The following is a 27944-nucleotide window of genomic DNA, read 5'->3' as shown; positions in this document are numbered from 1 at the left end:
CTTACAGACGTAAAAGAGCTGGAGAGCACTCTGTAATACCCTGCAGTTAGTTGACTCGGATTGAATGCTTTCATTTCTCAGAATACAAACCCCGAGGAGCTCTTGCTCAAGCGGAACAGAGGCAGACAGAATTTCAGTGTTGTGATTGTAATCAGTGATTAGCTTCTATGAAAACACATCCTATGAAACAAGCCTCAATCTCTGATTTTGTGAATGACATTCAGGCAGAATGTGCTTTTCATAAAGTTGATGTAATCAGAATAAATGCCCCGAGCACTTACTGCCCAGTTTTTTCCCAGAGCTGTTTGTAACAATATTGCATTTCTATAGAAATGAGCAGTGAACCAGCTAATGTGGTAGAATCAAATCCTAGAGGTACAAAAGGGGCCATAGTCTGCCATATTTTGTCAATCTGTGTTATTAGACCACAAGAACTTAAAGCAGTGAATGCTTCCAAGACCATATAAAATGGATGTATTTTATATTTAACATTAGTTGTAATTAATAAGTCTTGATGTGTTGTTCTATATATGATACATTAGGTCAGGACAGTGCAATGGGACTATATGTAAAAGGCACTTTTCTGATGTGTCATGTCTCAGTGAACAGAATTTTTTATTCCTAGAAATCACATTTATCAATTGGCTTTTAATGCACGGGGATAAAGATAGGGCATTTGTGTCAGAGGTTAAAACCACACTTTTTACATACAGATTGTCAACAGAGCATAAAATGATCCCTGTTCCCCTCAATGGCATGTCGGTGTGTCATTTCCTCTATGGCTCATACAGTTACATGCATATTTCATGAGGCTTAAAACAGGAATTGCATTCTGCCTGTTTTATTAGCATTTTAATCCCTTTGCAGATTTGCCGCTTGTGCCTCAGTCTGAGGAGCGCTTAGTTTCAATATAGAGACTTCACACGCTTCATCTGCTGCTTTTAAAATATATCTTCCTGTCATTTTGAGAGGTTGAAGTAAAACTACATTGAAAAAAAGACGACTTGTGATACTTTAATGCACAGATGTTTTTGTCTCGTCTAACTGTCATCTGCATAAATATCATGTTCCGTGTTATATTGATGATCTAATGTGTTGAGTTTTCACTGCCATATGAATTATTTGGAATAAACAACTCACCTTATAACATGGCATTTAGATGTTTTCTCTAAAGTAATGGCTTACTTCAAAGGGGGCTCTGTTGTCAAGTTTGTAAAGCTGTCTTTTTTCAATAATCACGCATAAGATGAAAGCTGCTGTATGAATTCAAATTTAATTTGTTCAGTCATCCATTAAAACGGTTTGTCGTCTCCCCTGCCACCAGTCCATCCTCTCTCTCTCTCTTTCTCTCTCTCTCTTTCTCTCTCTCTCTTTCTCTCTCTCTAGAAAGCTGTGTGGCAAATTGGAGCTCCAGCATTGAATGACATTGAGTAAAAGGGGAAAAAATACATATTGAGGGCACAGTGAACTCAAGCAATTAAATTAAAAAGTTATTAACTTTGGAATGAGGGACACTGCTCTCTTTCCTGTCACTGCCTGCAGCCAGAGGCTCCAGAGTTCAAGGGAACACACTGGAACGGAAAGAGGAGAGAGGAGAAGGGAAGGAGAGAAAAGAAGAGGTGGAGACAGACAGGGGGAAAGAGACTAGAGAGATTTTAGAGGTGAGGGTAAAGGCTATAAGCTCCTAAGCAGAGATGTCCTCTGATGTTTGATATCATCAAAAAACTTTGCTGTGGGTGGCCTAATACATGTCTGCATGTACTCTACATGTGTCTATGCATGTGTGTACCTCCTCATTGAATCATTGGACCGTTACTGTCTTAAGCACAGAACTGGCTCACTGCCACTCACCACACCTTGGCCTATCCCTAAGTCAGCATCACTGTAGCGTTGTGAGCCCAAATTCCAAGGGAGTGAGAATCAAAGTTAATTAAGCTTTTGCTGCAGTTTGCACAAATAATAAGTAATGGGCTGACTACTAATTAACCCTAAGAAACTGCTTCCTTTCAGTGCAGTAAGTGATATTTGGAAGTATGTCTGCTTTTTCTTACACAATTAGCATTGTTCTATCAAGCATAACTAATAACTCTTCCATATGATAATGGTCTCATACTCTGTGATAAATGATACAAATTTTGAAACGCTAACAATGCATTTATTTTTTTTTATCATTTACTGCCAGTTAATTAGTGTGATTTTCACGGTAAGTTTCTTACAGTGTATGTGTGTGTTTAAGCATGAGAGCTGAGTGTTGGAAACGATGGCAATGTAGTACCAATGTCCAGCATGGCCCTCATTAGAAGAGGCAGGAGTCTTGTGCATTTTAACATTAATGATCATCAGTTTGTCCTAAGCATTTATTTAAGAATTTAATGAAAGGGCAGGTCATGTACGTTATGGCCCTTTTGTGTTATTTATTGAATATACTGAATTTTAGTTGAGATTTAATCACATAGAAAAAAAGAAAATGTCTGTAATAAGTTACCCATTGAAAGAGGTAGCATCCATAAAACAACAACAACAAAAGAATAATATGTAGTGATTTAATACATATGAACTGCTAGTTTATTGACACCAGCCACTCTGTGTTCAACAATTTGCTTACTACATTTTCGTTGCTACATGAATCTCATCAGAATTAAGAAGGCACTCTTGTGAATTTTGTTCATTACGTGATTCTACATTATTGAAAAATCTACCTATTATTTTGTACTCATAATGTTTTGCATAGTTTTTGGCCACATCAACAACTACCGGATGGACTGCAATAACATTTTGTACAAACATTCATTGTCCCCAAAGGATGAATTCTACTGACTTTGGTGGTCTGTTGACTTTTCATTTAGCGCCATCATCAGGTGAAAATTTCAATTTGTCCAGTATGACGAAATACCTTAAAAACTAAAGACATCACATCCCAGCTATATGTCTGAGTTTCGTACTAATTAGCTAATATTAGCATTCTAACACACTAAACTAAGATGATAACCATGATAAACATTATTGAACAAAGTAACACCTGCACACTTACTCCATTAGTTAAACTTTAGAATATAGTTTATTAACATAAAAAATAGAATAACATAGTGTAAACATTTACCTGTGCAAACATGGTTTGGTTTGGAATATATTTTGTGATAAAAGGATATATCGAATAACATCTTAATGTAAACATTTAACTTTGCAAACATGCTTTATCTGCTGTAACAAAACAATACAAGTTAGCTTGCCTTGCAACTTATTAAAATAATGTGAATAAAACTAAAAGCAGTAATTACTATCACATCAAATTCCTTTGGCAGGGAAGCAAAGTGGATCACAAAGGCCATGGCACATTCATACACTCAACTGTTAAATAAATTTAAAATTAATTATGTACTGGTTTTACATCTCTCAAATGTTTTAGAGGTAGAAATCTGAGTAGAAATCAAACTTGTAATCTAGTCATTATGCTACATCTTATATATATACACATTATATATTCTGCTGTAATCTCTTCATTTATCTTACTGACTACATTATTTTCTGTGCATAGTTCACATATTAGATATTAGACATTCACTAATTTTCTTTATGAAATGACACTAGTGTTAATGGGTAACTAGCCTTTCGTTGCTACTGTTTACTGGCTTTGAGCTTAGCCTAGCTTAGCAGTTATCTTTGTGCATTCGCAGTCCAAGCAGCCTTGTTAAAACAATGGCGTGTGATGACCGTGCCGCAGTTGCAGACAGGATGTCTCTACTAGGGAAATGTGTCCATAACATAGAGCACGTTTTTTTGGTGTTAGACATGATGGGCACTCCAGCACTAGAGTAGCCTTGTTGGCTGCAGTAGGAAATGGCCATGTACTTTGACATGCAGGCCAAAAACTGCAGACTGACTGGCTGTTGTTGCATGTATTTCTGATATGTGAGTAAAAAATGTAAAAAAAAAAAAGTTTATCATCGTCATTTTATGGCGATCCTGTATCGAGACTGTTTTATTGCCCTGTCCTAACTCCAAGCCACACAATTTAACCAGGACAATGTTTCGATCCTACTCGGATCTTTATCAGGTCAGAACTTGTTCATTGATGCTACTTAATAATAGCCTTGATTCTATGTGATGTGCGTATATTTACTCTCCTAGCAGGTAAACATTACCTGCTATACAGTTACTATAAGGTTAAACACCAGTCCACCACACTGTCCTCTACCTCTTTACTTTCCTCAGTGCTGCTTTTGTATCAGACTGCTATCTCTTTTCATTGTTGTGGACTATATGTTTACTTGTTGAGCATCACTTTCTGTGCACTGGGCATGTATTTTCATTATGGGGGCCTTAACCACTGGGCTTGTTTCATAATATTGTAAGAGATAACCAGACACTAGACAAACAGGCATAAAATAGTAAATCAGGCATAACAAACATGTACAGCATGCATGACAAGATAGATAAGCAATCTGAGAAAAGATGGATATGGAAACATTTTGTAAGCATTAACCAAGGATGAATCACCTTATATCATCTATTTGTGCACGCTCTTGCTTTGTTCTGACCAGTCTGTATCAGAAAGTTAAAGCACAGTTTCCTTTATCTCCTTCCTCTCCATTTCCTCAACCTCACTGCCCCTCATTTTGCCTTAATTTGTTACCTTGCAGCAATATTTCCCATCTCAAACTCCACAGGTCCTCTTATAAACAACGGATGAAAATCATGGCATGTACTGGTAGTGTAAGACAAAATGAAGAATGAGCATCTATTTTCCCTTGCAACTGCAGTGCATCAGGGTCATTTAGTGTCATCCAAACCCCATTAGCCGGTAGAGCCATGTCAAGCTGGGGCAAAGTCGATAAGCAAGGGCCGGAACAAAAGCACAGCAGTCAACTGCACTCAATTCTGCAACACTGTAGTTAGGGTTACTACAAAATAGCAGCTCTATAGTCCTCAATAGGCTGCTAAGGCATAGAACTGTCTGGAAATCCTGAAGTGCACTCCAGCTAGGAGAGTGCGGAGATAAGGCTGTCAGAGAGAGAGAAAGGAAAATAAAGAGGGCAGCTATAAGGTAAAGTAAGAGGGCATTTCAGGTAAGAATACTTGAAGCAGGATGAGTAATGACTGCAGAACAGTCAGAATCTTGCTGGAAAGAAGCCACCAGTTGGCCTAATTAAATTTAAAAAAATATTGTAAAACTTGTTAATTAGATATTCCTATACAGTCACTGATTGTACATTGCTGAGTACATAGAACTCCTCCCTGGATAGTCTTTTTATTAGGGTTTACTGACAAAGTTGACCCACAGGTGGCACTGAAATCCAGTCATGCTAACACCATCCATGCAAGGGTTAAACCAATCAGGAACACATGTGTAGCATATTCACACCAGATGTTCCAATAAGGGGCTATGACCTCTTGATGCCCCACCAGTATGTCTCTTAGAACTGCAGGCATGGACCACGCAGGTGGTCTGAATCCCAAGATCCTCTCCTTTGAAAAAGGAGGATGGCGGTCATGCTCACAGAAACAAGAAAGCCCATAAGAAAAAAGTTCTTTTAAAGATAACTTAGTTCTAAACTTTTACTGCAGTGCTCAAGCTATTTGAGGCTGAGAGAAATCACATTAGGTATCTGTGAAGAGAGCCTCAGAGGGCTCAATGGTGTCACCTTTTTAATATTTCTTGCTACCAATGAATTAAGCAATTTTCTTCACATGCTTAACAAAGAGTAACTGTATTGTATTATATGGTAACTGTTATGGAGCTAAAGAATGAAAATGTTATTTGTTCAATGTTCATTAGGTACTATACAGATTCTGGTATAGTGTATACTTTAACTTAAAGGGACTATACCAGTTGTTGCCATACGTTTTCATCTATAATGAGAGGCATTGTTGCCATTCAACTTGAGGGGCATGTGCCCCTTCAAATATTTGAAATTGGATGGCTTTAGAAATTTAGGCTACTTGGTTCTTTCCAGCTAGAAAACACTATTTAGTAGCAGCAAAGCTGGTAGAGCTGTGGCATGGATGTATAATAAGAGTTCTTACAATACAACCATTGGCTATGGATGTCGTGTAATAGATGCAAAATGAGGTTGTATTGAGCACAGTGTGAGGTATGAATAACCAATCTAAGCTCCCGCTATAATCGTGAATGAATTTGTAAATTACTTAGAGCTTCCAAATTTTCCTAATTAAAGAATTAATGTGATTTTACACCTGAGTTTAAAGCTTTTTGCTCACATTTTCTTGTTTAATATTACTATTAAATGCAATAATATGGGTATAAGTGTCAATCAGTTATATTTCTAGATAGTTACTGATAGGGGGTGGTAAACAATGGGTTAATGTAATCATTTTCACATTAATATAATTACTGGTAACAATTTGGTTTGGTGTGAACATTAACACTTTCATTGTGAAACTGGGTCCCTGCTATAATTTCTGTATGTATTCTTTTTTAGACTGACTTCACAAATTACAGAGAGCTTCATTGTTTTCTGTTCCTTTCTCTACAGCTAAAACTTCCTTGAGATTGATAATCCATTAAAGTTGAATCTTTACATGTTATCATTGCATGATAAAGCAGTTACAGTGTGAACAGGGACTGAAATGTTTCCTCATTGTTGTTATTAGCTATGCTCCGACACGAGGTTTGAGTCAGGGACCTTTTTTTGATGATAGAAATAACTAAATCCATGGCTCTTTCTCTTAATATTCATGTTTGCTTATTTGCCAATGAGCAAAGCAATAAGAAAGCAAAGCAAAAAAGCAGCCAACGCTTACATTTTGAACGTTGGAGCTTTAATGTGTTATTTTGTTTTCATAATGGTCCCTGCTTTCAACTCCAATTCCACATTAAAAATATAAACCAGACGAATCGTTCACTGTGATGGATTGTCTGTCACAAGGAAGTTTCATATCTGTGTGAATTGAATTTTCACTGCACAGTGACCTGAAACAATGACTGCCTGGGATTTAGGAATTGTTCTTAAAAAATATCTCAGTAATAATGTATAAGCCTTTTGAGGTGGTTATATGTATCTCAGTACATATATTGAAATACTGTATGTAAGTAAATCTTTGAGGTCTACTTGTACTCTACTTATTTACGTATTTCCCATTTTATGCCACTTTATACCTTTACTCTACTACATTTTAGAGAGAAATGTTGTACTTATTACCCCACTACATTTATGGTTACTTAACAAATTAAAAATATGCATACAAAGCATATGATGAGCTTCTAAAACAATCCATTGTTATTAAATAAACGACCCAGCAGTGTATGCATCAATAATAATAACTGAATAATATATAACAGTGTAACACTCTTAGGTACCATTTTCTGCATTGAGCACTTTTACACTTGATAGTTGAAGTACATTTTGCTAATAATACTCACTTTTACTTAAGTTTTACTTATCATTTTCAGTACGAGACCTTTACTTGTTAGAGTATTTTTACATTGGGGTATTGCTGCTTTTAGTTAAGTAAAAAAACCTCAGTACTTCCTGCACCACTGGTAACTTTACAGGGCAAATAGGCAAAACCATGTGTGGCCTTATCTTATATGTGCTATGATGGGGTTAAGCACAACAAAGACAAACTGCAGCGTGTGCAAAAACCATGAATGAACGAACTCATCACATATGTTTTTAGTCTGAGGCCCTTTGGCTCCCATCTCCGTCTCTCCCATTGCCACACTTCAAAGACACCTCTGGGGAGAAGCTTCAAAATGTACGGCATTACAGGCTTTTTTCAGGACTGCCACAGAGTCCCAAACCAGCCAAGAAACAGACAGAAAGTTTCTCTCCAGCTATTTGTTTTAAAGTTGGTACTGTTCACGGGTAAGAGATTCCTCATGTCATTTGTTCTCCTTTTACCTGGCCTCCCTTTTATCTTCCACCCCAGGATTGCACATCCCGTTTGCTTTTCCTCTGTTTGTGTTATCCCTCTTCTCTTTCTTCTCCCACTCTTGCTTCATCCAGTCTTTACCTTTGCGGTGGGCTCAAACAGAGGAGCTTAAATCATATCAGGGTTGGGAGCTTTGCCAAGTGCCATCCATTATACTGAAGTAGTGCTGCAGTGTTGCCTCTTTTCTCATGTTTTTTTCATATTTCAGCTTTTGTCTCCATTAATCCCCTTCTTTCTTCACCCACCTTTCTGACATTAACTCAATTTCCTACACCATACTCATTATCTCCCCATTACATCTGCTCTCTCCCCAGCTGTTACATCAGGGTCTGAGAGTGGGACAAAAAAACGGCCCTGGACTTTTTTTACACAGACTGGCCAGGTCGAGGGGTGGGGGGAGTGCTGCTGCCAGGTCGACGGTGTATCTCTCTTGCTCTTGTTTTTGTATAACTGGCAGCTCAAGTGGCACGCTTGCTCTTGTTTTTGTATAATGGGCTGCTCAAGCGGCCCACAAAGCAACTAGCCCACCGGGATTTCTCCCGTTGCTTCCAATGGCCGGGCCAACTCTGCATTACACCATCATGCCAGTCTCCAAACCCTGCATTTCAACTTCTTTTCTCTTTGCTCTGTCAACTTTTGCTGTCTAACATATCCTCACTCTACTTGCCTCTCTTAACTAAAGCCTAGTTTTTCTCCTTTTTACTTCCTGTCTGTTTCCTTGTTCTGCCAAGAACAGCAGCAGCCAACACGCTGCCCCCCTCCGGTTCCCATTCATTCCACTTTTTAAAGTGGGCGACATCAAAAGGAGTTTTATAACATCGCTTTCACCCTGTTGATCCTCTCTTCTTCCCTACTTTTTTTTTCCTTTTCCAGGAATGGGTGACAGCTACCGACCTGCTCATCTCTTTGGACAGGCTGAACACCTTTGGAGACGAGTTCTTCAAGGACGCTAAAGTGTTGCGCTCGTACTTCTATGCCATCTCTGATTTCTCTGTGGGTGGCAGGTAAGTGAAACCTGAAAATGTGCCCTCTAGGACAATGTCACCCTGCATAGCAGACATTATTTCTGATTACTTCAAAGTTTAACCTTGAGCTTTGTCCCTGTAGTTGAGCCAAAAAACTTTATCATGCTCTTTTTTTGCTCAAATCATTTTGAATTTCCAGCTTTAACAGTTTCAAACATATTGCAAAATCATACCTGTCTTCAACAAAATCCATTCATATATAGGCATTACCAAATAAACTGCCAAGAGGAGGTACAGTAGGGATGGATGGTTGGGCATGAAGCATAGATTTTAACACCAGAGTCAAGGGTTCATGGGGTTAGGGTTAAGGAAAGGTTAAGGAAAGATCATGGATTTGATGAAATATTAATCAGTGCAGTGAGTCTAATCTGGTGCTTCAAGTCAGCATTGACATTTTCCGTGTTTAACCAATACCACAATCTTTTCTGAGTAGATTCAGTATGAACACTTTGTATTTGCAATGAACAGTTTACAGACACATTCAAAATAAAATATCCTTCTTATGTTGCCTTTCCTCCAAAATGTATTTAGTGGCCCAAATTAGTTGTATATGAACATAAATTTTAGGAAGTATGGTGCTATAACACATACTATACTGTATGTGTACAAAGCAAGACAAGGAATCAATACCTTATCCTGGACAGCTGTTTGCAAAACTGATTAAAAAAACACCTTGCTGTTGCCATCTGATGAGAATAAACCCATATAATCCTCCATCTTCCTTCCAGTTCTTTTGGTTTATTACTCACAGTAATGAGAAAGGACATGGCGCCAAGGACCAGGCTGCACCTTGGCACTGCAGATAGAAATGGACGATTAAGTAGTTGGGATGAAGCCTTCAGAAAGAATATAAACTTGATCTGACACCTGTCATAAACACTTAGGATCACTGCAGCAGCATGACAAATTACCCACCAATGCCACAACACCTGGGGGAGAGACCCACATGACAACATGTTAGCCTTGCTACCAGTGCTTTCTGTACAACTACACATGCCTTTACACCTCAGTGCAACACCTCACCAAGTTGGCCAGTACAGATGTTGTAAGGATGGCGTCATTGAATACAAAATATCAATGCAACCACAATACAAGGTGAACTGCTACAAAAATAAACATGCTATGATCCACAAATGTGACTTTTTCTGTCATATCTTTTTTATTTCTCTTTTTTGATTTTATGCTGATATATGTGCAAATAAAAAAGTAGACTTAAAGTAAACTATAATATGAAAAATGCTGGTTATGTATCTTGTCATACTAATACAACATGAGGGCTCTCAACATATTGCACATCACTTTTTGAACTGCACATGCTGTATGCAGCCTGTAAAGTCTAGGTCATGTCCCTCATACAGTAACATATTCAGTTAGAATTATCACTCAGAAGCTCAAGTCTGCCTTAACATAGAGATCTGATATGTGGACTGGAGGCACTTTAGAGTTACTAAGTTGTTGTTGTCGCAGTAACAACAGAAATAACTGGGTCTGAGCCTCAGGCAAGTATACGTCTGGATCCGGGACAGCTGGCTAAATTTGACAGAGCCTGCCACTCAGCGACAAGTCCCTGTCCCCTATCACAGCCACTTGACAGAACCCAGCAACACTGCTAGGAAATAATACACACGGTAAGGCGTAGCTGCCACCTGCGGTGTTTGCATGTTTCAGAGGAAATTATAGGATTTCCATGTGCAGTGGGAAAGGAAATCAGCATTTATTAACTATCTTGTTGTGAAAATGGACTTGATAAATCACATTTATCTCACGATTATTGACTTATCTACTTTTTTTGCTGAAAGTTATAAAACATACACTAACCTGAAGATGGTGTGTACACAAAAAGATGTTTGTAAGTAAATATAGACATACATGTAGATAAACATTCAATACAGATACTAATACTCATAGAGAAATTTGCTTGTTTCCGAGGAGAAGGGTGAGTGTCTTAGCAATGAGTGCACAGTTGAATCATCTCAGGCCACATTTATGCCCGTGAAAGAAAATAGGAAGTGACAACTCCTTATGGTGGAAATATCTTCTCACTTTCCCTTCTCCTCTGCGTTCTACTCTATTCACTGTGTGCATGAACTTGTCTATACTTGAAACAGGGGAGGCAAGATGGCCGTGTAGAGGTTGGACACATTCAAACCAGCTCCCATATAAAGTCTTTTCTTTTACTCCTACTCCGTGCAACTTAAGTACAACTCAAGTATTTTTTGCCTATTAGTATAAACCAACACTGCTAAACTGGAAATGCCTCCGAAAAAAAAGATGAAGCAGTGACAAAGGAAGATAAAAGCAGAAAGCCACCTGCATCACCTATGGCTAGCACTAACTTGCTTGAGGCTAACATTGACGTTCCACTGACATGGTTTCATGAAGAAATGGAATAAAGGGTTCAACAAAATCCAGCCTTGTTGGGTCAAAAGTTGAACACTTTAGCTGACATGGCGGAAAAACGTATCAGTGACAACCGTTCGCTGGGGCAATGCGCTAAAGAGATTGAGGACAAAACAAGGTCAACCAGACAGAGAGCCTCAACTTCTTACACCAAGACTGTGGTGACTATAAAAAAAGACAGAGGAAGAAATCAGTGGTCTGAAAGAAAAGCTTGACGATTTAGAGAACAGAGCGAGGAGGCAGAACCTAAGGCTGGTTGGCTTCCCAGAAGGTGTGGAGGGAAAAAATGCCATTGCCTTCCTACAATAATGGCTTCCAAAAATACTAGGCCTGGAGACTGTGGACTCAATTGAGACTGAGCAGGCTCACCGTACACTCCAACGTCACACTGATGGAGGCCGCCTCCCTCGGGCTCTAGTGATCTGTCTGCTTCGCTTTATAGACGTGACGAAAATTCTCAACATGGCACGGAAGAAAAGATTGCTAACTCCAATATTATGATCTTTTGAGATATGTCCACGGCTCTCTGCAAGAAAGGTCTTCACGCCGCTGAAGAAGAAGCTGCATGACAAGAACATTTCCTTTAGGCTACTTCATCCTACAGATTTGGTCCTGGACTTCCTGGAATACAGATGTACCTGCTTAACACTTAGCACAGGTTAGCTCAGGGCACATTATGATGTAGGCTGGCATCTGTAATCTAAGGGTAGAGTTTGGGGGGTTTTTTTGAGTTACCTGTCTTACCAATTACAATTTTTTTTCTTTTTCTTTCCCTTTTTTCCCCCTCCTTACTCCCCTAACTGAAGTCTAATTAGGCTATAACACATTTTATATTTTAATTAGTTTCATCTATTGTTCCATATGTTATCTGTAATATGGTTAGTGATAACTGGTCTCATATGATTAAAATCTCAAAATATGTCAAGCTTTATTCAAAGGACCTTGAACAATCGTTTTAAGATTTCAGATTTAAGTTTATAAAATCAGATTTTTCCTCCCCTTGATTCTTCAGGGAAGTTTCAGAAGTGTTTCATAATGGAGTTGTTCCTAACTTATATATTCTGAGGTTTAGGTAGTTTGGTTTCACCCTACTCCTGTCTACTCATGATGTTGGGAAGAAACATAGGCAAGTTTCCTTTTTCATGGGGTGGGTGGGTTTTGAGGGGTAGAGGGTGAGTAGTAGATAGGACATTTATTATACTTAACTGACTAATACTCTTTCATTTTTTACCTTCATTTATGTCTTTTCATTCCTCCTTCTCATTCATGTTATTACATCAACCATCAAGGTAGGCCGAACCCATGTTTTCATTTACTACACTATGACTTTTTTTGCTCTGATCTACTAACTGGAACACAAACGGATTTAACCAGCTGGCCAAGCGCTGTAAAGTTCTCTTCTTCCTTAGAAGGCGTAAAATTTATGTGGTTTATTTTATCTCATTTAACTGATACAGAACATTACAATCGCAAATTCAAATATTCTATTCCTTAATTTACCTTCCTTGCAAGGGGGTGGTTATTTTGATAGGGAAAGGGATTCCCTTCCAAGCAGAACAAGCTGAGAAGGATAGAGGGGGCAGATATCTTTTAGTCAGGGGGTACATTGGAGACCAACTGGTCACTATGCTTAACATCTATGGACCAAACCAAGAAGACCCTAACCTCAGCTGCTAAGGCCCTCAATTTACTCGATGTATGGCAGGAGGGACATAAGTCTCAATTAGACAATGTAAGGAGATTCCTCAACATAATGCACTGTGCTAAATCCATGGAGGATCTGGTCATAGCTATCTCACTAGATGGACTAGAGGCTTCTGACCGCATAGAGTGGCATTTTCTCTTTACGGTTCTACACAGAACTTCGACCCAAATATACCAAGGATGATCCATATACTGTATCTTAATCCTACTTCCAGAATACAGACAAATACTGATATTTCACCACCCCTCCCCCTATCCCTTACTTTTTGCATTGGCAAATGAATCCCTAGCCATTGCAGTAAGGTCACATAATCCTATCTCTGGGGTCAAAGTGGGGGGTGAGAACCATGCCATCTCTTTGTATGCAGATGACATAATTTTGTTTCTTACCAATTTAGACTCATCCATGCCTGCCCTCACGGACCTCTTGTCAAAGTATGATGTGATTTCTGGATATAAGGTTAATGTACAAAAAGTGTGGCCCTAAATTCTCTAGCTGAAAATATTTTAAGGAACAATTGGCTCTTTCGGTGGAACACTCAACTTATAAGATAGTTGGGTTTTAAGATTTCAATCAACTAGACAAAACTTTTTCACTAAATCATGACTCACTGCTTTAAAAGACGGAGAAGGACCTGGGTAGATGGATGCAGTTGCCATTTTCTTTTTCTGGGTGAGTGAACTATATTAAGATGAACATGGTACCTACATTTCTTTACTTGTTTCAAACCCTCTTCATATTTATACATAAGAATATCGTCAATAAACTACAAAGGATGAATTCTACATTCATCTAGAGGAGGAAGGTTCCTTGAATTAAAATCAAAACCCTTTAAAATACCCCCCGGTGTGGAGGATCAAAGCACCCTGATTTTCAGTTGTATCACTGGATTGCATAGTCCAGGGCAATATGGTTCTGGCAGACAGAGCTAGTTAACTCCCTTGCTTGGAAACAAATACAGCAGTGCCACACATCAGCTGTGCTGCTGGCTGGCATTCCTTTAATCCAGTCATACCATACTCTGAAGAATGGCACTGGTATTCCATTTATTAAACACACATTCAGAACATGGTTTGCCATTCAGACACATCTTAATAATGTTATTGCAGTTCACAGTAATACTCCCTTCCACACCAACCCTGCTTTACTAAATGTACTCAGAGAGGGCATTACCAATAACCAATGTGGCACAATCAGGGAATTAAGAAATTTGGGGACCTTTACGAGAATAACATACCTATGTCCTTTGAACAGTTATATAGAGCCTTCCATGTCCCAACTACTAATTTCTTCAAATATTTAAGGGTCAGACACCTCATAAGTACAATTCAAGGAGGAAACTCTAGTCCCCTAAAGCCCCTCCCAATTGACAAATTTCTAAAAACACCCCAGAGGCATTTTGTCCTTAACATATAACAGCCTTCCCAGAGACTAAACCAATAAACACTAGAACCAAATGGGAGCAAGACCAGAACGGTACTTTTGAAGACAGTTAATGAGAATCACTATGTGAGGAGGCACTAACTCTCTCATATAAAAGCTGCCAGAAGCTTTTGCTGTTCCACATAATCCACAGAACCTATTTTACACCAGAAAGACTCCATAGGTAAAATGAATTCAAAACAGAGACAGGTAACGTTATTCACATGTTCTAGAAATGTAATACATTAAAACATTATTGGGGTTCAATATTAGAGATTCTTGAAGAGATTACTGGCTTTGAGATCCCCTGTTCACCGAAACTAGCCTTACTAGGCGACATATCTGATATCCCTCTTGCCAAAAGAAATAAGGTGCTGTTTACCAAACTGGCCATGATTTCTGGTAATAAATGTATTGCTTTGTTATGGAAAAGTGCAGATCCTCCCCCTGTCTCCATGTGGCTTAAAGAAATTTCCTCATACATGGCATGAGAAAAAAATATGTTCAATCTCAAAAGAAAACCACATCTCTTTGATAAATGCTGATCTGGTTTTAGGAGCTACATGGGAAATATTTCTGTCTGTTGTGGGTTGACAATGAGATGTAGAGATGTGTGGTTGAATTTCTATGTACTAATTTGTGTAAATTTTGTGTTAATTTCACTAAATGCCCCTGAACCCCCTTCTTTTCTTCCCCTCAGATAAAATGGCTTTTATTACGGCCCTTGTCTGGTGGTGGGGGTGAGGGGACTGGTCTTGTGAAATCACTTTATTTTATTTTTTTTTATCTTTGATATTTCAATTCTGTGTTTTCTCCTGTAGACAGCTCTGTTTGAGAAAAACTCAATAAATAAATAGTTAAAACAAAAAAAAAACATGTCTACACTTGAGTCAACGAGGAGAAACAGAGAGAGAATGTGTGTGTATAGGAAAAGTTGTATTTGCATCCTCTACATAACCATCTGTCTATGTTTCCCTCAGATGCAAGTGTAACGGTCATGCCAGCGAGTGTGTTGAGGGGGAACATGGCGGCCTGGTCTGTGCCTGCCAACATCACACAGTTGGAGTTGACTGCCAGAAATGTCACCCCTTTTACCAGGACAGACCCTGGGCCAGGGCCACTGGGGACTCCGCCAACGAGTGTTTGAGTGAGTAGCCTGTTTCTGTTACAAGCTGACTGGGTGCAGCCTACTGAAAAAATCCACAGGGCAGTGTGGAATTCAAGTGACAAGCTCAAGCTGACCAAGGTCCCATAAAATCCATCAGTATACCACCTGACGAAAAATCTCCAGTACTGTATATTTTAAAGTTTTGATTTCCTTATGTACAGCTCCTCCATTTTCTGCATGAGCAAGTAGATATTAAAAGGGACTACAGTCTGACAATCAGTATGGCAAATGTTGATAGAAATTGAACTTCATTGATTCTCATTAAGTCGTAAATTGAATGGTATTTTATTATGTCGAACTCAGCAACAGCATTTAACTAGTCTGCCATCACACTGTTTAGTTCTTACTTTATGAGCAAAACAAAAGCTAATGAAATTAATTTTGTGGCTGCATTACAGCACATAATAATTTAAGAATGTCTGCATTGTTAAGTCCATAAATATGCTCACAAGTATTGCTAACAGCCTCTTGGAAGTTTTGTGTATATATTTTAATCAGCTGTGGATATTTGTAGGAGTGAATGTTGTTTGTATGCACATACTGTATGTTTGCAGGCATCCCCACTTTAGTGCTTCAGTACGTATGAATTAGCATGAGTATTATCAGGTTCGGTTCATCAGACTGTGCGCTTTTACTGAATGCTGTCAAGGATGAATTGTAATTGGCTGAGGGATAAAAACCATAAAGGAGAGTGGCTCACAAATTGTTTTTGTTTTTTGCTGAATTCTATTAAGCAGCAAGCTTGTTTTAATTACTCTTACTCTGCGTTCCAAGCAGATGGTGTCTTAAATAGAGTACTGCACCCAACTTAATCAATGCAGTATATTAATAAATAAACACATGCTATAAAAAAGAGACACAGAATATGGAGGCATAAAAATGAATGCTCACTGTAATTATACATCTCTATCTAGCACAAAAATGATTTTGCCTCAGTTTGCCCCACCAACCTTTTCTATTTCTGTCAGGCACCGGAACTGCCACTGTAATATCCTTTCTATGTTTGGGCAAAACATTTTGACAAAGGACATTTATCAGGTTTAATCTGCATCAAGGCAATGAAGTACAAAAAATACACTACCCTTGTAAACAATAAATGTGTAGAACTTATAAACAGTAGAAATGAAATTGTTTTTAGGTTTTAAAACCAAAAAAGATCATAATTTATGTTTTTTTACACTTTATAAACATTTATGTCACGCTGTCGTTGTGTCAATACAATGGTTAGAAAGTTGTTGAACACAGGGGTAAAATCTCAAAGAGAACTGACATTATTTATGTACTGTATAGACACTATGATAAATATATTAACAAAACCTAAAAGAATACAGTACTGACTTTTTAAACACAGTATCACGTGAACCACAAAAGAAACAAATATAAGGATGATACATTTACCATAGAAAGTGTAATCTTATAGATCTTATAGAAGCTGTTATACGATGTTTATCTTTAGGTTGCAAAAATATGTTTTGAAGTATTAAGACACTGCTTTATAGAATTATTTAGAAAATGTTTTTTTAATGGTAATTTTCTGTTGGGCAAAATTAGTCTTTCCGATTTTGTCCACACCTTTAAAATAATGCATTTCACTCTGGTATTATTCATAAAAACTGCATACAGTGTACATATTTTGTTATTTTGTCTGGTGTTATTTGCCGGGATGGTGCTGCCCCTCTATTTGCTAGCAATGGGTGAGATGTCTTCAAACTAACAACATTTGAAACATTTGTGGGTTTTAGTGGGATGAGACCTGTCTTTATACCTGAAATCAACATTTAGTGGTGTGAGACTGCTTTGGCTGCATGTAATTTTATACTACACTGAAATAAGGTATAAAAGATAAGGTGCATTTTCAGAACACACAAAGTAGGCCTAATCAAATAGAAGGAATATGATCTTTGATTTTGCAGGAACTGAGATAAAAAGTGCAGTGCAGTCAGTGACGTTTGCTGTCTACATATCCTGTAGTGTATCCAACTGCCATTGTGCAGCACCTAATTTGCACATGGCATATTATGAGTGTTTTGTTGAGAGTAATACTTGCTATAGTATAAGCTAATCATCCTAGTTTTTTTTATTTTTGCAAAATAGTGACCTTTTCTGTCATCCTCTGGTCTTTATGCATCATACAACATTATGCTACCAATTTGGCTTCACCCTAGGGCAAAACTTATTTTTCCAATTAAAAGATAGGTTCACAACTTTTCAATTCTGTCTTAAACAAGAGTCAGGTGCCCTGTAAACATTCCTCCTGTTCATACTGGCCATTAGAAGATCTATCTATCTATCTATCTATATATCTATCTATCTATCTATCTATCTACCTACCTACCTACATACCTACCTACCTACCCATCCAGGGAGGGGATCTTCTAATGGTCAGTATGAACAGGAGGAAGCGAGCAAAACCAGTTTCATTGTTTATTTTGGCTCCTGACTATTGTTTTAAATTTAAAAATTGTGAACCAAACCTTAAAAATATTTTTTTTCACCTCTCAGCCCTTTTAGTTATCTCTGTAAGATCAAAAGGTGTGAGACTAGCATTTGTGTTACAGGTATCTGGCCTGTTGCTTCTATTGTAGCACAACCTTTTCTGATTTTGTAAAATCTCCATTAAAATACATTGAAAGGACTTGGTCTGAGCTGTGCAAAAACACTATTAACACAACTTTGAGGGAAAGACATGTGGAACTGCAATATAACTAGTATCATGTCATTTTCATAATGGACACAGTCAGAATTCTGGACCTTGAAAGGTTTGCATCTTGGCTTGCAATTTGCTAATGAAAACCTGAGATCTAACTTGGACATGACTTGCACGAGTTAAAAAGCATCTGTGAAGAGTGATAGGAGTGTTGCGGAGAGTGGTTCTTTAGGGTTTATAGATGCCCTGTGTTACTCACTTAGTCCTGTCTGATAGCACTTTGCTTCTCTACTCTGTGCATATGTCAATGTTTTCAATTAAGCATTCTCCCCATTTGCCTTCTCCCTTGTCCCTTTCTTCCACTTTCCCCATCTCCTGACAATAAAGAGGCTGCTGAAAAACCTTTGGCTGCGGCTTGGGCTACTGTACTTGCTATATATAGAGTATGGTCAGGCTTTATTTCTGGTCATTGATTGCCACTGGCCTATTGGTAACATAATCCTAAGAAAAACATGTATTGTAAAATACCTTCAGCATACAAGAAAATCTGTTTCACAATTATCTGTCATGAACATGCATACTCTTAGATATTTATTGTGTTTTTCTGTCTTATTGTATTCTTTTGTCACTTCAAACGTTAAATTACATGGTAACTGCATTGATTTGCATGAAGCTATATTTTTTTTAACATCTTCTCATATTGTGGATAGAAATTTTTTCTTCACAAACCAGTACACAGAGATAATCAAAACTGTAATCAATGTATTAAAACATGTAATCTAAGACTTATAATAGAGTCCTTCAAAACCTTTTCTGTTTACTCAAACATGGTGCAGCAACAACAATTGACAATACAACAACAACAGAGCCCAAAAGAGATATGATTATGTACATGGTGCATTCATGCAATTTAGAGGCAGCATTGTTCAGAAACACTTTTCAACATCGACTCCAGTTATTGTGGAACAAAAAAAAAGACATTTTGAAAGGTGACGGTAAGGCAAAACACGTGCAGTGCAATTATGTAGGCTATTTACAATAACAGCTATTATTGCTGTTAAATGGTGACAATTTCCAACAGATCTGCCACAAGTATCAAGTGTCTCAAGCAATTTTTAGCTAGTAATCTTTTACAAGGGAGAATAAACAATACCAGACTTATGACATTTTGAGAACTAAAACATTTAACAATAATTAAGATAAAACCTGAACTTTGCAAAATAAACACAAAGTGACATAAAGTTAATAGACTACTTATTTTCCGCACTACTGTTTTTTGCCCTTTTAACTATGTAAATCCTCTTTATCCTTTTCTTTTGTAACTGCATGCAGTAAATCACACTGTGCAGATCACTACTTAAATGTGTAGTTTTCTCTCCATTTCAATAATAAGCATGCAGCCTCATACATATCATATGTGGTCATCGTGGAAAATCCAATTGCATTACAACATTTATAAAATGTGTATTTATCTCAGACAATCCAGTATGTGTTTCTATATTTGTAAATGTAGGCAAATTATGATAATCACAGAATCAAATTTCTCAAAGGTGAGATAAGATAGTAGTGTAAGATGAACGGCAGTCTACGTCAACTAAAATGCCTGAACAAGCACATTAATTCAAATATGTTACTGAAAGTAACCCCACTGGTGACCCTTGATGGATTGTCAGAATAATGTTTTGGTCAATTAGGCAAATTAGTGTAATCCTCCCACATGCAATAACACAATATGAACCTGCTTTGATCAAACATACAGTATGGTTCCATCATATTTTTTTAATAAATGCCCTTTGACAGCAACGTTTTCAACCATTTTCTGCCATTAATATGTTTTACTGTAATAGCATGAGAGACTGTGTTATTGAATCTTAGACAGGTTGATTAATAACAAAACAAGATATGCTTCTATCTTAATAGCATTGCCTACTTGATATCCTGGCCATTAGAAAACAGCTGCATGGCAACTCCAATTATAATCAATATAAGATATTTAGTAGGCATACTTGGCAGACTGCTTCATATTCTTCATATTCATATCCATTAACATTCCAGTGTGCTAGAGTAATAGACTCCTGAACATGATGGGCCAGAGAAACAGTTCATCTTCTGTAATCCGAAGTACAGCACGGATGATCCTCATCCTGTTTCACAATGCGCCCATTCCTTGTTACAACAAAGTCTTTCCCTTACCAGGATCTCCCTTAGGATAGTACGAAAATTTAAATCCTATAGTCTCTCCACTTCTGATTTCGCAGAGCAAATTTACACTTGCCATGCTTTAGTTTTTGCTTCCTTCTTAATAATGCAACTTTATCTCAGACTGAAGGCAGATGGATCTTGGTCGGGCCTGGTCCACCACCTCTTGCTTTCAGCCTTTCCTGTGACCAGGCTGGGCACGGGGTCACACCACAGCCCCTCCGAAAACAGCCTGGACACTCTGTTCTCCAACTGCTCTCCTTCCTCAAAAGAAAGACCAAAAACCAATATGTTGATTTCTGTATTGAAGTCTGTTGTAGTTGTTTTCCTGATTTTTTGTTCCATCTGCTCAATATTCCAATTTCAATGTGCAAACTATTCTGCATTTTCTTGTTATTTTTCTCAAATTCTCTTTTGCAAATTTTATCATCTTCCAATCTTTTTATCAAGCATCTTTTCCAGGTTATCATTCACTCCAGCAATGAACTCATTTTTCTTACCAGTAATTCTTAAGTGATGACCTGATTTTCTCATTTGATTCTGTGTTTTTGTCAGCATTGCTTCGTAGATTCTTCCCACTTTTCTCACTCATTGTTGGATTGTAATTGCACATTCTCCAACAAATGAGTAGTGCAGAGTAAAATTGCCCTTCCTGGCACTTATTAAACTCAATATAAATTCTTTATCAAGGATTTTGTTGGAAAAAAAAACCTTCGAAAACACACAACTCCACATGCAACATGTTATTGTGTGTAGTAGCAGGTGGTAAATGGCGGCTTTATGGGGCCTTTTTTTATGTGTGTTTCAGTATTAAATTGATCGTGTTTGAGTGTTTTTCTGAGTAGTTTTACTATCAGTCTAGGTACTCTTGCTGTTTGCTTTGTGATTAGCCTTATGTGGAGAAATATGCGAAGGGTTGTGCAAGAGTTGGTGTTTGTGTGTATCGGGGGTGCAATGGGATGTCATTCTCATCAAGATTATCCCCCTCTGAGACTGAAATCATTTACAGCTCAAGCAGGTTGCTTCAGGTCTTCATGATTTTCGTTGTTTGTTTGATGTTGTCATCAGCTTAGCCCCGGGCTGTTCCAGTGGGTCAACACTTTAGATCCGTTCTTGCCGCTGATTTAAGGTTGAAGGCTGTGGTTGTAGCTGGGAGACTGTGATCATTTTCTTAAATATCAACAGTACAGTTCATAATAGATGTATCACATACTTATCATAAGCCTGCTGGTAGTGCCCCTACTGTGAAATATGACAGATATAGAAGTACATTTAAACCAAAAATCTGTTTGATCTCCTTTTGTATCTTTATTTTGCCTGTGTTCTTTTTGTATGCTTTGTGAACTCGTATTCTCGTAATTTAGGGCAATAAAAAATATACGATCTACCACCAAACCCCAAATGCTTCTGCACAAAACAGACATTTTATTATATAGATGGTTTTCTCGATTACAAATAGTCAAGCAGCAGGTGGTTAGAAAATGAATTGCCATTGTCACTGTCAGTATAACTTAAATGGCCTATATGGAAAATACATTTTTTCATATTTAGAAATAGAGCAACTTGCTGGAAACTGGTAAATTGACTTTTTAGAGGTGAATTTGTATGTTGCGCTTATGTGGGGGAGGTATCATGAAGAAAAAAATAATAGTAACAATTTTTGGCTGAGTGACACTTACATTCAGACTCCCTCTCACTCTCATGCCACCCAAACAAATCACAAAATAAGAGGATGCCACAGTGAACAATATACGGTAGCTGTATCGGTTAACTAGGCTTCCAGGAAAATGTCTGAACAGCAGGCTTTTTCTTCCACATATGAGCTCCTGAGATTGGTACATTATTACAGAGAGTGTAAAAGCCACAATTTGTGCAGCTTTAGTGGGCGGAGGTGCACACACAGACTTCTTTTAGCTTCTTTCACTCTGCTCTACAAAGTCTGTAATGCATTAGATTAATAAAGCTTACCAGTTATGTTTACATGACACTGAATAATCAGGGTTTGGGAGAAACATCCAACATCAGTAGTGATGTTTATTTGTTGCACACATCTGTTTGTATGTAGGATTCTTTTGAGTTTATTAAATATATGCTGTGCCATTGCACAGCAGCAGGAACAAGATATTAACATCTCCAATTTTTACGCACATAGCACAGCAGTGGTAACTCTTAACAGTAAATTACATTCTGTACTTTTCAACACATCAGACAGAAAAGCTGTAACACAGAGATTCTTACCTTATAAACCATGAGTCCTGAGCTCCATCATTTATGTAACAAAACAAAAAAAAACAATTGTTGAATGTGCATCTCGCAATGACATCGCTTGAACAGTCCTCTTTTTTTGATGCACAAAGAGTTTTAATGTTTGATGGAATTAAATAATTTGACATTGCTTCCCCTTCAGTCCCATCCACATCCAAACCATATCCAGTACAGCAAGTAGTATACAGTATGAATGACACTATGCTACCACACTGCATTTCCACCTAGACCTAAGAATATATGAATCTGATTGCTTTCCACCCAGAATGCAAATTAGCACCTGTCAACATCCTTCCACTTCATTTCCTGCTGAGTCCTTTCTGCCTCAACTCCCAAATGGCCGAGTCCTCATGATCCGCATTACAATTGCTTCTCATGTTGTGCTTTCTGTGTAAACTCAGTTATCTGCTGGCCACAAGAAATCAAGGCAGACAGTACGCTGTGTAGGGTTAGAGTTGTATTTATTGAGTATAATCAATGAAATGTGTAAATGGACTGCATTTTATGGTGCTTTTCTACCATAGCAGACAAAGGGCTTTACAATTTGCCTCTATTTACCAAAGATACCATGAATCCTCTGATTAATGGACCATCCACTGTACATCTTATGCCTCAGCTGTCCTGTTATATTTATTTATGTGAACATTTAATATACATTTTTAGTAGATGAGGCTGCTAACTGTGATTTCAAACATTTACTATAAACTAACAGCTGTAACTGCAGGGAACTGTGTTTGGTAGAGGATGAAAACAATTTTTCTAGGTCACTCGTAACATATGATTTAATCACTTAAATTGCACATTGAAAAACTCATACTGGACTTTAGTGAAATCTGATATTTTATCATTAATTGGGTTGTCAGTCTTAGAAAGTTTTACATAATATCCAAACACAACAAACTATGTCACTCCAGGTTCAGTAGCAGTGAAACTTATGCATCTAAGTTGAAACATCATCCACAGATCTTCGATTGTTCATGTAATTATATCCCCAAAAACATGCCCAACATGCCCCTTAAAGGAACAGTTTGATAATGAGTTCCTGCTTTCAGTTTTAAGCTAAGTTAAGCTAACTGTCTCCTGGCTCTAGCTTCATACTTAGCAGACAGATATGTGAGTGGTATCAATCATCTTAAGTCTTGTCTTAAGTCTTGACAAGAAAGCAGGTTGGTGTATTTCCCAAAATGATACTAAATGTTTCAATGCAAAAACACAAGAAAAGATTAAATATTAGCAATTACATAAAATGACATGGCCCTTATAACAGCTGCACATTCCTTTGACATGAGTGAAAGGAGATCATAAAATTATGTGCAGACCAATCCTCTGGTGATGTAGTAGACAATGCTGATAGACTACCGGGCTGATCTTGTTGGCAGATGCTGCTTTTTTACACAACCTCTTATCAAAAAAACACATCTTAACTCAAGCACAAAGGCAACAGGCTGAATATTGTGTGTATTAGGAAGAGGTCTGATTTGTCTGTTGTACCACACTAAAGATTGCAGATATATATGCAGCATGGCCTCTTATCATTGCTGGTGTCCCACTCTCCTGGCTAGTCCGACATCTCATTTGTCCAGCAAATTAGATGTAAAAATGAGAAATTACTGTCCCTGCAGGGATTGTTGTCTCTCTTTGTAATGGGTTTCACAACAGTACAGTACAAGAAATGATTCTTATAAAGGGCAGAGGACACTAAGATGGTGGATTGTATCACCTCTCATGCAGGTGAGGTGAGGTGGCAACCTCCTTTAGCCTTCAGAAAACTAGCTAGTTCACTATATACTGTATATTTGTCTAATTCAATGCAGAAACATTGTAGTTTCTGGTTTACACTTTTTTTTCTAACCTGTTTCATTGACCTCTAAACCTTCAGCAACTAAATGAATATTCATTATTTGGCTTTCACTTTTTTTCTAATCATAATTTCATTTTACATAAACTGGGTTCTGTATTTGTTTGTTTTCACTAATTTACATGTTATATTCTTTGCATTCGTGACATTGTGTCATCTAGTAGGTAGTTCAGGCAATATTTGCATCACAGTAGGTTATTTCTGCTGGGTGGTTTCTTTGATCAAACATCTTATATCACTCAGATTGATGCTGACAAGACTCAAATGCCACCAGTTTTGTACAGGACTGCTATACCACACTGCAATAAGAGTTTATTTGGGGCTGTGTGCTCTTAAAAGCACTGCTGATAAAGATGAACATGGCTTTCACTATGTGTCCAGGCTAATCTCTATGACCCAAAGAGCAATATGAGGGCAACGTTCACGCCTATATGGGCATGATATGCAAATTAAAGAGTTCTTAGAAGCCTTCAGCTGGACTCTGAAGTGCTGCAGGAACAGCCTCTCAAGAGAGGTTAGTGCCACTGACTCATAGTCATAGTGAAGGCACTGGGCCATCCCTTTTTCTGCACAGGGACACTGCAGGAAGTTTATCCGTAGTGGAGACATCCACTTACTGTAGAGTTGTACATATGCTGTCAAGAAGGGGGATTTTGCAACTTGCAGATACTTTCATTATAACTGTCTCCATTATTTTGATAAAAAATGTATTCTTTGCAATTGAGAATTATAGTATTTATAGCTGAGAAGGCTGTCGGTCACCACAAAGGTTTATATACTAACACTTATTTCTATTGTAATCCTGTAGATTTCCTCAATAAAGGTCATCCAAAAATGTATGAGGCGTAGTGTTTGAGGAGGTGGCTCCATCAATCAGAGGACAGGAGTCCTTTGTGCACTATTTTGTTCCTACTGAGTCTGGAGTTATGTCTGCCTCCTTACTTGTATGGAGTCTCCACAGTGGCTGTGATGCACAGGCTGTGTGGTCCCAAGACAGGATTGAGGAAAGCAGCATGTAGAAGAGGTGGATGTGGGTGGGCAGATCTAAATGTGGTCAAGATGGTCAAACACTGGCTGTGTAGAAGTCTTTGTGTAAAACCTGTTGAAAAGCAGCTTTAACTGATTTGCCCTTTCTTAGTTCCCATCTGCCATACTATGTGTGTGTGTATGTGTGTGTGTATGTGTGTGTGTGTGTGTGTGTGTGTGTGTGTGTGTGTGTGTGCGCGCGCGCACAGTCTTCATCCCACATATACCACCTCCAAACTGCTATACTTATTGTCCTCTTCTTTACCTCAATGGAAAACACACTGCAGCAGTTTTGATCAAATGCTGTTACTGTACATTACAACAGAAATAATATACATAGAATGGTTTAAATACAGCTGCGAATTATAACAATAATAATATACCTATTATTCAGTGCAGATAACCAAACCAAAGAACTAAATAAAACAATAAATACAAAAGCTTGATAAAAAATCAGGTACTGAAACATGAGCAGCAAATAATTAAAACATGAGCAAATACACTTTTGAACTTGCTGAGAGGGATGAGAAGCCAGATGTTCAGTTTGCCCTTAAGCTCATTTACGATGATGGACTATAATTAAACAAACTAATTTTCCTCACTTCAGTTCACACATGAAGTAACTTTCGACATAACCCATTGATAGACCTGAAGTTATGCGAACTAAACTTTTGAGACAATTTTCAGCTTTTCTGAAGATAGGCTTGGACAATAAAACATTCTCACAGTATAACAGTAGACATCAAGGATTACTTAGGAGACGTCAGAGTCAACACGGATTTGAGGACAGAGGCTCAGGCTGTTGTTGACAGTACTGCCACCTGGCTATCAGCTAGCCTGACCAGCAGTGGCAGCACCACTAGCTGGCATGATAAAGATAAAGTGGATGGGAGCTGACAAGTAGAGCTGGCTGGTCGTATTTGTGCTCTAGTTGCCCACCAGTGCCAATCAGAAGTGAGTCATGCTGCAGCAACTTTCTTTGTGGAGTGTCAGTTTTTGTCAGATTCTGTTGCCCCACAGGCAGAGGGATTGCAGATGTGATGACAAGGGACTCAGCATTTGTCAAAAGATACATGTTGTTTTCAAAAGACTGCTCCTAGTAGTGCAAAGGCTACTTGTTCCTGCAGTACATATTCATCCATCAAAGCTACAATTTCAGGGAAGATGTTTAAAGGCGCAGTAATCAATATTTTTTGAATGAACAATATGTCCAAATACTGTGTGTAATATTAAAGGAGTGGCTTGGAGTGACATTTTCTTTACTCGGCACAGCTCCATTAAAGGTTCGTTTAAACAGTTACAAAACATCTACATCCACAGTTCTCCTCTTCTTTATGTAACAAATGTAAAAGAATAGAGAGCGAGACATTGTGGTTTATCAAGCAGCCAACTAACCGTTTGTAGGTTCAATATTTACCAAACTTCAACAGGTTAAAGGCAGAAATCACAAAACACTTTGCTGATTCTAATCACTTCGTTCAGTTCACTTGAAAGATTCATAGTCAGTGACTGTGTAGTTCATTCCCTTTTTTCCTAAGCTAAACAGCTGCATCACAGCTCAAATGTACTACAGTATGTACAGTACAGTAAGTGAACACATCATTGTTCATATGGCCCAACATCCAGCGCTTTTGCTAGTCAAGTCACGTTCAGTTCAGTACAAAACTAGCCCGTATAAGTACTGCACATAATAGCTTAGCAGCCTATTATTTACACAGAGTAATTAGATTATGATTGTTTCTGTAGCTTTGACGGTCTTTTAATATGCTTTATGCTTTATGAATCATAGCAGCTCCACTGCTAAAAGCTACTGATTTGTTCAGTGACAATGGTGATTCAGTATAGTCAGTTCAGTTTGAAGATCCATTGATAAAGATTAATTCGTACACACACACCATCATAACAGCTTAGAGACTTCAGTGACAACACACAGCCCTTCAAAAGTCCTGTCCTCAATGTGAGGTTGCAGAGTTTACACTCCTTCCAACTCTGAACAAAATCCAGATGATCCCATGTAGGCTCACCAGCAGCCAAGAAGACACAACATGTAAATACGACAACTTTGGAGTTACTGGGAGGTACATATGTTGTTCCTGAGAGGTATTTCTCATTTTTGTTAGAGGCTTGCCTCCTCACCTCACCTCCAGTCCCTGCATCAAGCTAACACTTCCTGGACCAGTCTGTCCACTGAACAGAGACAAAATTTATATCAACCCTCCATCCAGCTCCTAAGACACTAAAACAGTAAATAGATGACAATGTTGAAGTAATTCACATATAAACAGAGCATGACTGTAATTAACAACTGTAATATAAACTGATTTTTAAACTGTAAT

The 27944-nt window shown here is 38.0% G+C and overlaps 1 protein-coding gene across 1 annotated transcript in view; it reads left to right on the top strand.

The window, feature by feature from the left end:
* Positions 1-27944, top strand: part of lamc3 (laminin, gamma 3) — a 108070-nt gene that overhangs the window by 17063 nt on the left and 63063 nt on the right. The window contains exons 3-4 of the mRNA XM_042395502.1: positions 8767-8897; positions 15426-15592. Coding sequence (XP_042251436.1) covers positions 8767-8897; positions 15426-15592 — 298 coding nt within the window. The remainder of the gene's footprint in view (positions 1-8766; positions 8898-15425; positions 15593-27944) is intronic.

Source organism: Thunnus maccoyii, chromosome 19 (assembly GCF_910596095.1).
Source record: "Thunnus maccoyii chromosome 19, fThuMac1.1, whole genome shotgun sequence".
Classification (NCBI taxonomy): domain Eukaryota; kingdom Metazoa; phylum Chordata; class Actinopteri; order Scombriformes; family Scombridae; genus Thunnus; species Thunnus maccoyii.
The sequence above is the reverse complement of the archived record's forward strand: the minus strand, read 5'-3'. Positions and strand labels throughout refer to the sequence as shown.